Genomic DNA, 13,507 nt, shown 5'->3' on the forward strand with positions numbered 1-13,507 from the left:
AAGATGTATTTAAATAATAATAAATTAAACAATTAGATTTTTCTCATTATCTGTGGGCTAAATTAATATGTATTAAAATATTTACATACACAGAAATAAATATACCTGACATGCAACATTTTAACAAGGTCAAAAACAAGTATTGGAATAATCACAAGCTAACACCTACTAGAAATTAGTCAGTTTACAATACAAATGCAATGCACAATTGGTTATTCATAAAGCATGTTATATTTTGATAATCAATTAATTTTGTTAGCAAGTATGAATATAAGTTTGCCTAATTATCACCAAAATCTATGCACACTACAACAAATTAAGTGTATCATATAACTCGGCAATAACTGATTTTACACTTTGAACAATCAATAAGTATTCATCTGCATCATGGGTGGCCTAAGTTTTAACCACTACGGGCGACATGATTTTGAAATTTTTGGCGGCAGTCTACTAACACTGAAAGCAGTAACTTAATGCCAAAAATAAATTGAATTTGAAAATAAAAATAATATAACAATGCCAATTCGAAATCAAGTTATTTCAATAACACCATGATAACCACCTTGATAACCACATGATAAATTCACAAAAACCGAAAAGTAAAACGAGATGTTCCTTTATTTTATTTTAATGAACGCAATCCGTATACTCGATATTGGCTTTACAATTCGTATTTATAACATATTTATGTAGTATGAGATGGTGCGCTGGAAATATGGCATTGCATATTTCCGCAAGCTTGTCATAATTATTTGGTTCATAGCTACTTATAGCTATTCGTAAACATGCTTCCAAATGGTAATCTGTCAAACGAGAGCGATGTTTTATTTTGATTGCATTAATTGTAGAAAATGTTGATTTGGAGAGGAAAGTGGATGGGAAAAAAGTTGTCAAATACACTGCACATCTCCAAAAACATGGATATTTTGCATTACATAGTAAATTCCTTAAAAAAAAAGACAGGCGGGTGACTAGGAAAGGATACGAGGTCAGCCATGCTCTGTATGAATGCATATCCTGACACCTTATAGACAGTGCACTAAACTTGATTGCGTTTAAAAACCAAGTGTTTGGAAGTATGTAAGGCTTTGTCAAAATTTAGACTTCATAACAAATAAAGAAACGAAATAAACATTCCATAACGAGATCAGCAATGTTGCAGTAGTGAATTTCGCTAAAAATATAATGGTCGAATGACATAGTCAAACTAATTCTTCTTTCCATCTTGAAGAGTCATAGTTTATATCATGAGTACAAGAGTCTCTTCTGCTTCTCGGTAGGAGCAGAGCTGGAATAAACAAAGGTTCAGTTGGCACAGAGAATCAGTTACTTGCCTACGATTTAGGGGAGAATAATTAACTCGTTTTAATTTACAAATATATATTAATATTTCCACCCCTTCTCAGTAAGTAACGGGGCGCTAGATCCTGTAAGTCGCAATAAGGTCTGGTGTGTTCACAAGTGTAACAAAAAGAAGTTATGATGTATTGTGAGTATTTACCATGGTTCCATTTTGCGATAACAGCGCAATATCTCTAGGAGAATCCAGCATATCTTGACCACCCGGTGAGACACTCCTTTCCCGCATCACTCTCCTTTCCATACTCATGAACTTGCGTGATGATGTCCTGGAAAATACATTTATTTGTCAGTTGTGTAGTTATAAAATATTGCATAATTTAAGAAAATTCAATGTGGTATACCAGCCAAGGCTCAGCAACTAAATGAAGTATGGTCAGCATCTTACTAAATGTAAGTGGAGAGGTTAGACATTTAAATAGTCAACAATTTAGATGTCACTTGGTGACCTCTCTTACTCAAGAAATCTGGCAAAATACGTATTTATGGTCTTAAGATTAATTTATTGAAGATTGGAATATTATAATACATATTTTGAAAAAAGATAGTTGCCTGAGACTAACATAATAAGCATAAATTGAGTAAATGTAATTTCAAATCGAAAGCCACAATTTATTAAGCCTTTGATTTTTCAATCAAAGTATTTAGACCCAACAATAAATGATTCTGAGAGAACAATGGTATTTCTATTGAAAAGACACTTATTTTATTTCTGCAACCAAATTCTCATGTTCATGCTCTAGTATCAGATGTTTCCTTCTGAAACTACTTAGTGGTAATAAATTATGAGGACATAAGTAGTGTTTTTATTTGACTTGTTTTAATGAATTTACAAACTTAAAACAACAAAACTATAAATTCAAGTACTAAGTGGTGTAAAAAGATTAATAACTTTTATAAATAGACTCATAATAATGGGTTTATTTGTTATTTGTAAAGTGCTACATAATGAATATTGAATATTTAATATTGATTTTTTAAAATTGTATACCACATACTGACCTATTGAAAATTTTCACTGAAAGTTAGTGTAAATTTTACAATGAATTTATCTCTGTCTAGAAAGAACTTCTACATTAGTACTGTTTTTTTTTTTTTTTTTTTTTTTTTTTTATACGCCTCCACTCGTTTGCGAGTGATTTTGGATTAGTACTGTTATCACTTCAAAATTCAGTGACAGACTTTTACAATAGTTTTTACTTATTGTAATATTTCTTTAAACTAATCCTAGTTTTACCTGTTCGGTAGCAGTGGCTCCGTAGGGCTGATTCGAGTACGATTATTGATGGTTTGTATATGAAGGGGAACACTGAAGTCATCATCATCATCAGCAAAGGCTGTTGTGTCACTGGTATACCCGTCAAATCTGAAAATAAACAAGCCAACTCATTAATAATGATTTCATTCTGAATCTGAATAAGGACAGCCCCTGCAGTTCAATGGACAAAACACTGTCATTCATCGTGTTTCCTGTGTCTGTTCATAGTTAGGACATGCTTATGATTATCTACATAACCTCATTTTTTATAGTTAGTCAGCAGATACAGTACCTACCTAGGTCATTCCATATTTTTAAGTGTCTGCATCTGTCCCAAATTTGCAAAATTTGCTAGTTCATGGGTGGAAAACTGAGATGCCCTTCTAGGAATCGAAGTGCGCATAGTTTTTGGTTATTACAAGATCTTCATTGGATGATTTCATGACGGCAGTGCAAAACTCATGTATTTTCCATTTCCATAAAAGGAAAGAGGGTTTGGGTACTAATACACCAACGGGTAGGGATAGGAGGCTTGTATCGTCAGGGGGTCAGGCTGGGTGCTCCTTTATGTCAGCCGTGTGTTGTTAAGAACGTTGTCTCAAAATTTTGTGGTTAACAGGTTGGTTGATAGGTCTCTACTAGGATGATGCTAGGTTTTGAATATATATTGATGCTAGGTTTTTGTCTTGCATAGGGCGATTCTGGGAATATAATGCATTTTTAAACTATGATTTCCTTTCAGGCTTGATAGATTTGAAATTTTTGATGGATGTATAAATTAGGTGTTTTTGACAGAGACAAAATAACTTGGAAAGGTTGCTTTGTACGAACTGTTGCAGATGGTTGGTGGAGGATTGGTAACGGCTCTGGTTTTCCCGATCGAACCTGTTTCTCTTAGTTTACCAACAAGCTAATAAACTAACATATCCTATCTCCGTCAGAATTGGAAGATTTAGATTGAGGGTGACAGACAAATTAACTATATGCACAGAGATATACTGACGGCGATAAAGGCATTGAAAGCTGTAAATGTGAATTCTAAATAACGTAAATCTTTAATAAACATAAATAAAAAAAATAAAAACTTTTATTAAAGCTTAAATTTGTTTTTGTAATGTGCGGATCTGAAAAGAGGCCGTAAATGGTAAAGGCCTTCAGTGCCTGTTTTAGTGGCCGGCAAAGGTCCTCGCTGGCAGCTGTCTCTTGAGCTGAAGACGGGCATAGTGCATCTTGATGTCCTCATCTGCTGTCTAGGGATGGGTCATTCCACACTGTCATATTGTGACTGTACCTGTGGCTAGCAGAAGTCCTCGCTGGCAGCGGTCTCTCGAGCTGCAGCCGGGAAGCGCGCATCCTGACGTCCTTGTGTGCGCGTAGCCTCATCTGTTGGCGCTGGAGCCACGTCAGACCATCGCTATCTCCGTTGGTGATCGCCTCCACTCTGCTGCGCGGTGTTGTCCCATACTCCCGGCTAATAGGCGTGTCAACCCTGAAAAAAAATAAAAGGTTCGTTTATTAATATTGAAAACAAAATATTTCATTCAAATTTAAATGTGTCAATGTTTATTTATACAGGCGATGCCATAGTAACTAGGTAATAACTTCAGTCATACTGAGGCCGTACAAGAATGAACTTTAATTTAAAACTTATAACGTGAAAATAATATATGTTATAACCTAATATTATAGATATTAACTCTTTTTAACTCGAATTAGCTTTGTGATTTCATAAGAGCGCTATTCTTTTTTTTTAAATTCGTTTTCGGAATTATATAAATTGGCTATTATTTTAATAACTATTATTAGTTAACAATAATAGCACTACACAAATATTTTTAATATAATTTTTTTATTATTTAAATATAGCAATGATTTATTATGAACGAAATTCAGAAAGATTTTATAAATGAGAATTCAAAAAAACGGTTTTATAAAAATAAAACTATCAACGTCAAATACTTAGGAGTTATTATTGATATGAATACAAAGTGGAAACAGCAGATTGAAAATATTACTAATAAACTTAAAAGACTAACGTTCGTCAAAACAATTAGAAATATAATTAATGTACACTAACTTTTTAGGATTTATTTTGCATTGTGCCAATCAATTTTGGAGTACGGTATAATCGGTTGGGGTGGTGCGAGTGACACAGTTTTAAATAGTGTATTTGTTGCACAAAAATCCATAATTAAAATAATACTCAGAGTCCCGATACAGACATCTACTGAAGAAATATTCCACAAATCACAACTTATGACACCAAAACAATTATACGCTAAAACAATACTCACTTACAGATTCAAAAACTACTCTTACTCAAATGAAAGACATTACCCGTACAATACATCACATAAAAATAATATAATCACTAGATCCTCAACACAAAGCCAACTTAAACAAATACAAACTAATACCACTTTCGGACAAAGGGATTTTAAGTATTATTAAATTAAAATATATAAGCTACTTCCATTATCTATTAAAACAATTAGTAATGAGAAAATGTTTAAAAAGCTAAAAATTATGTTAATTTTAAAAAATATTTTTAAAAAACCAGCCAATGACAGGTCGTAAGCTTTGTAAATGCCTAGACTTCCATTTTACATTTCCATACATCTAAGTCAATAAATTTAAGAATAATATGAATATAAGTAAATAGTAACATATTACAACAGAGATAAAGAACATTTAAGAGAAGGTAATATAGAAGTCTAGGCATCTAACCTGGCTTATGACCTGTCAATGGCTGGTTCAAGTGGCCACTTTACACACTGTGTAACATTCACCATTCTATCTATATTTGAACATCTATATTCCTTCAATTCTTTTATCTGTTGATGTTTGTGAAGTTAAAGAGCTGAAACCTTTTTTTATGCGGGTGAGATTCATCTAATTGAATTATTTCACCTACATACTAGGCAACGCCTGAAAATGTTATTTTTTCAATTTCTATACTTCTTCATGGACCAGGTGGATTTATCAACAATATTTTGAGTTTTTCCAAATTTTTGTAGACAAGGACTGGACTTAGACTTATATATTACCTTCACTTAAATGTTCTTTATCTCTGTTGTAATATGTTAATGTAAACAGCTCCCCAGGGAGTCAAATCCAGTCCTTGTCTACAAAAATTTGGACAAACTCAAAATATTGTTGATAAGTATTTAGTATAGTAAATAACATCATAAATATTAATAATATGTGTAATATAGGTATGTTTGTATGTACTCTACAATACCTACCTAGAATTTCAGATATATATAATTTATACCACTCGTAATATCCCACGCAGCCCTTGAATATAACAAGATTATAAAGTTACACAGCGCCGTGATGTAGGCAGAGTATCAGATAACTTCATTTGGTAAAAAACACAAAAATATTTTTAAATTATTTTAATATTTTTACATCAATTTATGACAAATATTTCGACGGCTATAAAAAAACTTGAGAAGGGTAAAAGGGCTTGTGTTACCCATTATGAGGAATTAATTCATACATAAACTAAACTTCCTGTCTTCGCTGTCCATTCGCTGGACATGTAGAGCGAATGGACAGCGAAAGAATGGCTAAAAGGATCTACGATGCAAATGTTGATGGATGCAGAAAACGAGGAAGACCGAAAAAGACATGGCACGATCAAGACCATCAAATACTTGAAGATGGACATGTCAAAAGTAGGAACAGTCGGCGTGCGTGCATGAGAAGATGTATGAATGTAGAGGAAGCGAGGTCTGTATGCCAAGATAAATTGTTATGGCGTTCTATCCTCTCTGCCTACTCCTACGGAGAAACGGCGTGATGGTTTGTTTGTTTGTTTGTCGCTAGAGGCAAAATTAGCAATTCACAATGGAGTCCTGGTACCGACCCTGGAGTATGGGGGCCAAGTATGGGCTTGGAAAAACAACGATGAAAGTAGGCTGAAATAAGCACTACCGACAAAATCAAGAAAGGAGCTCTGCGCTGGTTCGGACATGTAGAGCGAATGGACAGCGAAAGAACGGCTAAGAAAATTTACAATGCGAATGTTGATGGATGCGGAAATAGAGGAAGACCGAGAAAGACATGGCATGACCAAATCAAACAGATACTTGAAGATGGACTTGTCAAAAGTCGAAATAATCGGCGCGCGTGCATGAGAAGATGTATGAATGTAGAGGAAGCGAGACATGTATGCAAAGATAGAGTGATGTGGCGTTCTATCCCCTCTGCCTACCCTGATGGTTTGTTTGGTTTGTTGTTGTTAAACTAAATTTTAATAATAGAATTATTGATTATAAGTCACATTATTTTTATTATTAATTGTAGTTTGTAAGAGAAAAATATGAATAAATAAATATAAAAACTAATTTTCTGATTCTAATGCCAGAATGAGGAAGTTCAGTGGTATTTTTTTTTTAATAGGCTATCAAACTAAGCCAAAATAAAAAAAATGTGTCGTCATCATTGCTATGATTTTTTAAAGTTTTGAAATTTCTATGCCCTTGACGTCACGAGGTCATGAGTTGTTGTCGGTGAGTTGTGCTGACAGAAAAAGAACCCCGTAGCGTCAAAACACACTAAAAGTTGACAAAATGGCTACTCTGAAACCGGAAATCGGAAATCTATTACGACACAAATACGCTGTAATCGATTGGTTAATTCATAAGAATAAGTGACGTAGTTTAAAGTAGACTTATATTATTTTTTTCATACATTTTTTAGAAACTTCACCGTACAATTAAATGCTCTTATTTTTACAGCGTGTAAAAAAACCCTTTTTTCATCTAATTTTCCGTACCACTAAAACTTTCTCATCATAAATAAAACACCTTTTTTTTTTAACATAATATTTTATGCACTGCAAGTTGTACTATACTGAATATTATTTGTTATGTATTTGCTATCATCTGTTTATTTTATGTGAGTCAAGGGAAAAGTCTCGGTATTGTAAATCGAAGACAAATTTGTAGCGCGCCACTCGATGTAATATTATGCAGGTAATCAAGCGACCTTAAATGAAGCGAAAAGGTTAAGTCCACCTGGCAGAGATCTTGAAAAGTCATAAATGGTTGCCACGTGGGACACGACTAGCAACCTTAAAGGTGGAATACATTAGATCTGTTTTTATTTACAATGTGTTCACCCACGCAGCTTCATTTGCTGACCCCAGGTATCCCGACTACGCTATTCAATCCTGCCTACTCTCAGACGTGCAAAAATACAAGGAAAATGAAAACACAGCTGATGACGTCACGTATTAAAAAAAAAAAGAAAATTCTTCGTTTTTATTTTTTTTTATTTCTTCGTTCAAAAACTGTTATGTTAATATGGTGGATTTTAAGTTGACAATATAAAATATTGATTGCTAAAATTTTTACACTATTTTAAACAAAATGTATGAAAAACCAAAAGACGTAAAAAGTTATTGACTGGCAGCAACTAAAGTAGGCCCTCTTTAGACTTTCGCACAGTAGGGAAATATCACTTTTTTAAAAACATTTTTAAAGTAATAAAAGTCTATGAAATACTGTACAGTAAAAAAATATTTTTTTGATAATTATTAGCTAAAAATATTTTTTAATTTGCGATTTTGAATTCCCGCAAAAACGGTCATTCCATTGGCCACGCCCCTAATACGTCACGATTCATGTTATAGAAATGTAATCTCTCGTGGTTACTACGTCACTCTGACGTAATACTTAGTTTTAATACACACGGTATCTTTTAAGTGTAACAGTATAATGGCTTTTAGATAATAAAATTAATATACAACATCTTCGTGTCTTCTCAATTGATTTGTTTTTTATAATTGATTTATAAAATATGTAAATTTTAACTATATATCGATTGTTTAATAAAATTCTGGCGGCGTGCACTATTCCCAAAGATTGGAAGACAAGCATAACAGTACCTATCTTTAAAAAGGAACAAAAGAACAATCTTGCAAACTATAGAGGTATTTTGCTACTTAGCTCGATGCTCAGACTCCTTACAAGTGTATTAAAAATAAAACTTGAGCAAAACATTGCTAACAGAGAAGAGCAGCAAGGAGCATTCAGGAGAAAGCGTTCCACCACCGATGCCATTTTCATCATGGGACAAATTCAAGAAAAGAAAAAGAAAAGAAGAGCCCTACCCTTTACGTTATTTTAAAAATATATTGAAGAATTATAATATATATAGCAAATAAAACAAAACAAAATATGTAGATACAAGCAGCTGTAATAAATGTATATTTTAAATAACATAAAGGATAAGATGTAATAACTTATATTTACATATAAGTTATTAATTTAAAAATACTTGATACACTTACACTTATTTATTTTGACCCATTAGCGCTTTCACCCTCTAATGGGCATCTTCAGACTGGTGAATATTATACAGTGTAAGGATAATTTATATAAAACTAAATATTATCCTAAGTGTAGGTACATTTAAAAATAAGTTATTTTTTATTTTGGCTTAGTTTGATAGCCTAAAAAATAACTTATTTTGTTTGTTTTGTTTGTAGTTGTTAAACTAAACTTTAGTAATATAATTATTAATTATAAGTCACAATAATTTTATTATTAATTATAGTTTGTAAAAGAAAAATATGAATAAATAAATAAAAAGAACTAATTTTCTGATTCTAATGACAGAATGAGGAAGTTCAGTGGTTGAAATTTTTTTGAATAGGCTATCAAACTAAGCCAAAATAAAAAAACTTATTTTTAAATGTATCTACACTTAAGATATTATTTAGTTTTATATAAATTATCCTTACACTGTATCATATTCACCAGTCTGGAGATGCCCATTAGAGGGTGAAAGCGCTAATCGGTCAAAATAAATAAGTGGAAGTGTACCAAGTATTTTTAAATTAATAACTTATATGTAAATATAAGTTATTACATCACTACAATGGAATTCCATCAAGAATTGTAAATAAATAATTTATATGAAGTAAAGGATAAGGTTTCATTCACGTAAATAATATAGGTACATGTTATGTAAGCGTATTTATTTATGCATTTTTACTTATGAACTCTCATTAAATAAAATATACTCCCACATTATTATTCAAGCGTAAACATAAATAATGTAGCTATGTATCGTGAATTTTGCTCGCAAAAACTTGGTCAAAATATTTTCGGCATTTCCAGTTATGTAACAAAAGAGTGATTTTCGTTTCGCGAGGCAGATCGGACCGGAAGTTCCACGTGATGTGGGCGCGTGGGTGAGCAGGAACGCCGTTCGCCGATTTTAGGTCGGAGACTCGATCTCCTGGTCCCCATAAGGGAATACAGCTTCGCAGCAGGCCACAGGTATGTGGGACCGTTACTAGTATAATGCCCGCCACTAGCGACCTACTAGTTGGCCACTTGGGTATATGCTGACTACTGTCTGCCTCTCTCTGTTGGTGAATCTCTTAGCCCGAAAAATCGCGAAAAGATAGTTAGGTACTGCGTTTCATTTGTTTATTTTATAATAAATATTTTCAGGTTTTTTTGTAGATATAAATCCACGGGACAGACACGGTAAAATCAGGGTGGATTGATTTTTTATTTTAGATTCTTTCCGTTTGTTTATTTAGTAGTATAAATGGAATTCGAGTGGAGATTAATCGGCCTCATAGTGAACCAGTTAGTGTATTAACTGAAATTGAACATGTTAAATACTTAGGACTAACAACAAACCGACAATTGACATGGACAATTCATATCAACAATTTAATTAGCAAAGTGGCGACTTTATGGAGTCTTTTTTTTTTAAATCAAAAACTTGGTTCCAATAAAGGAAAAAAAATAATGTATGAAGCCTATGTAAAAACTAAAATATGTTATACGCAACTACTATGGGGAGCAGGATATCAAAATGACATAAACAGACTACAAAGACAACAAAATAAAATATTAAACCTATCTAACTGCAACTAGAGAACTTTTTAAACAAACTAAGCAATTAAATATAACTGAACTCTTTCAACTAGAATCATTAAAATTTATCCACAAATTAGCCACTAATGTAATTATGGACGAAGAACTAAAATTTGTAAAAAAATTGTAGTCAACATGGACTAGAGAATATCAGACAAATACCATATACAACTTTCTAAAACAAGACAAGGACAATCAAGACTAATGAACCAGGGACTGAAATTATACAATAAACTACCAGACAAAACCAAAAAAAAGACTCAGACAAACCTTTCAAAAGATGTAAACAATATTATTTTGAACAACAGAGTATGAATGAAAAATGTTTATATATTTTTTTGTAAAATGAATGTAATAATCCGCAAGGGTTTATAAATAAACTTTCAAATAAAAAAAAACGATTACTTAAAAAATTGCATTGAAATTAGCTTAAAACCTATTAGATACAAAATATCTTGAGATTATGAATATTGATAGCATAGCTACCAATTACTGGAATGTAAAATGTCGTTTTGTAATAAAGTCGTTTAAAACCAACAAGAATAATCATTAATGAACCCAAGGCGATGCCGACGATACTAAATATCGCTTGAGCGGAACAACAGTGGATTTAACCAGTACAAATAAAGATGGTTATCATTCCGCCTATCGAAGCGGAAAATTATCCGACTATTCCTCCGGAGTTAACCAGGAGAGGTGCAACCGCCCACGGTCGACGCCCACTCAGCACTGGAGACTTACACTAGCCTTGTATAGGCGCCTGTCCAGGGTACTCGGGATTTGCGGGACAAGGGAATTATATTACGGAGGTGTACGCGAATATTTAATGCGAGTGATAAATATGATGTGTGGGAGGTTCGTATCACGCCATAAACTGTCTTAAGCAAACACTCTAAATTATTGACGAGTGTTTAAAAAATATTTACACATGTAAAACAAATTAACTGCTAAAAAAAAACATTTGCGGAAACGGTGTTGTAACGTCTTGTTATATTGAACAAAAGACGACATATTTTGAAATACTTAAAAAAAAAGTTGTCTTGGTGATTAAGTTATTTTCAGTCATTTTTGTTCCATTTTCCAACCGTGATTGTGTGAACCAAATATTTTATTTTTCACATAGAATTAAGAAAATTCCAGAAACAGCATACGAGCATCAAACAGAATGCGACTAAAGTACTAATAAATGAGTAGTTTTAGGTTTTGACCCATTAGTTTCTTTGTAGACGTCGCTCAGTACGCAACTCCTGATTTGAAATCAACTATGCCGTGTTGTGTCCTTTTAAAGTGTAGAAATACTGCTAGGATCTTACAGAAAAAGAGTGGGATCACATTTCATTGTAATTAGCAAATGAATGTGTAAGTAGCAAATACATTACTTAAAAATTGAATTATTTTTCCATCTGTCAGATTATCGAAGAAACGAAAATGGACATTTCGTTAGTGTTGCCAGGGTAGTCAAATTTTTTACACAATTTTGCTCATCTAATGAGAGTACTAATGAAAATTGGACCTCGGATTAAACAACTCTGTGGTGGACATTATATTTAAAACATAAAATATTATTTGACATGATATAAAAATATCCGTTTTTTGTCAAATAAAATTTGTTTTATATTTTAATTTCAATGTTCATTTATTCAATTACTCTTATTAAATGACCCTTTACTTATCTACTCTGGTGTGTCGATCAATATTTCCGCGTGCACAATAAAATTTTAGAGAAATTAACAGATTGCTTTTTTTAACCTTACGTTTGGATTATGATTATATTTTTCCCATCGTGCAACACTACGCGGCGACATCACGAATGCGCGCGGCGAAAGTGGAGCATAGTGGGGGAATATTTATTGTTGATTTTGTGAATAAATGGCGTGATTTGTTATTAACTTCCCCTTATTTATCCCTCTTTTCCCTACTACCCCATCCAAAGATTTAGCATAAACTAGGAAATTACGCAAATTATAAAAGAGGCAATTGAAATACACGGACGCCCAAATAACATAAACAAAGACGACGGGCTTAAATTAAACTCGGCATGGTTCCCGGCACTGCACACTACAAAAATGACACGGAATGTGCCCACTGCCAACTGTGACACGGTACAAATTACTAATACACAAACACGTATTTTTTCTACCAAAACACATTGTTTATCCTGAAGATGACGCCTGCAATGGTAGCCGAAATGTCGGAACGAATCCAACTTATACGGGTTCACCCTGAAAAGATACGTATTGATTAACAGTGACCGTGAAAATCTACGCACCTATTTTAAATAATAATATTCTTAATTCTATAATAATAAAGCGTAATACCAATGTTTTTTAGGGATTAAATATAATATTTAGATCTTCATACATGTTCACACATTCACATTCAAATATACACGAATTTTAAGTTTTTTTATTCCTGAAACTATCGAAATTAAAACGATTTTTTTTTATTACTGGTATCCCTGAGTATGCCTTCAGTTTTTCTGCTTATGTTATTAATTGACATTATACAGAATAATGATTTATAAGTTTGATAGATGTTTTTTTTTCTTTTGGAGCTAATTCCAACTAATTTAATAATATTGTACCATCTGTAATTATTAATTTATGAAAGTATTTAGTGTTTTATTTGTATTTAGACGGTTTTAAAAAAAAAATGTATTAAACTCGTAATTATTTTTATTTATTTTATAATGTGTTGTTGTTGATCACGATGGCTTAACACGGGGACAGCCTAAAGAGCCACAATATTTTAGTGAATATATATACAATTTGAAATGAATAAATACAAGATAACATAAATTTGAAAATACGAAGAATTTTTATATATTATTGGTGTCTAAAATAGTTCTTATATTTACAAGAAATAATTCAGGTCTAAAAGAGTTAAGTAAATAACAATTAAGATAATGCCGCACCCAAAATACTATAATTATACATATATGTGCGTTTATTTTTGTGACTGTTATTACATACGAGTAGTACCT

General features: G+C 32.4%; 1 protein-coding gene across 6 annotated transcripts in view; it reads right to left on the reverse strand.

Annotated features, from left to right (window-relative positions):
- The window catches only part of LOC148280905 (tensin-2-like), a 194,312-nt gene that overhangs the window by 7,531 nt on the left and 173,274 nt on the right, over positions 1-13,507 (reverse strand). For all 6 annotated transcript variants that reach the window (XM_088227613.1, XM_088227611.1, XM_088227612.1 and 3 more), the window contains 3 exons: positions 3,909-4,106; positions 2,597-2,725; positions 1,502-1,628 (listed from right to left, as the gene is read on the reverse strand). In XM_088227613.1, the coding sequence (XP_088083739.1) occupies positions 1,502-1,628; positions 2,597-2,725; positions 3,909-4,106 (454 nt within the window). The remainder of the gene's footprint in view (positions 1-1,501; positions 1,629-2,596; positions 2,726-3,908; positions 4,107-13,507) is intronic.

This window comes from Micrasema longulum, unplaced genomic scaffold (assembly GCF_059751315.1).
Source record: "Micrasema longulum isolate JH-2025_06_02 unplaced genomic scaffold, ASM5975131v1 h1tg000513l, whole genome shotgun sequence".
In the NCBI taxonomy this organism is placed as follows: Eukaryota; Metazoa; Arthropoda; class Insecta; order Trichoptera; family Brachycentridae; genus Micrasema; species Micrasema longulum.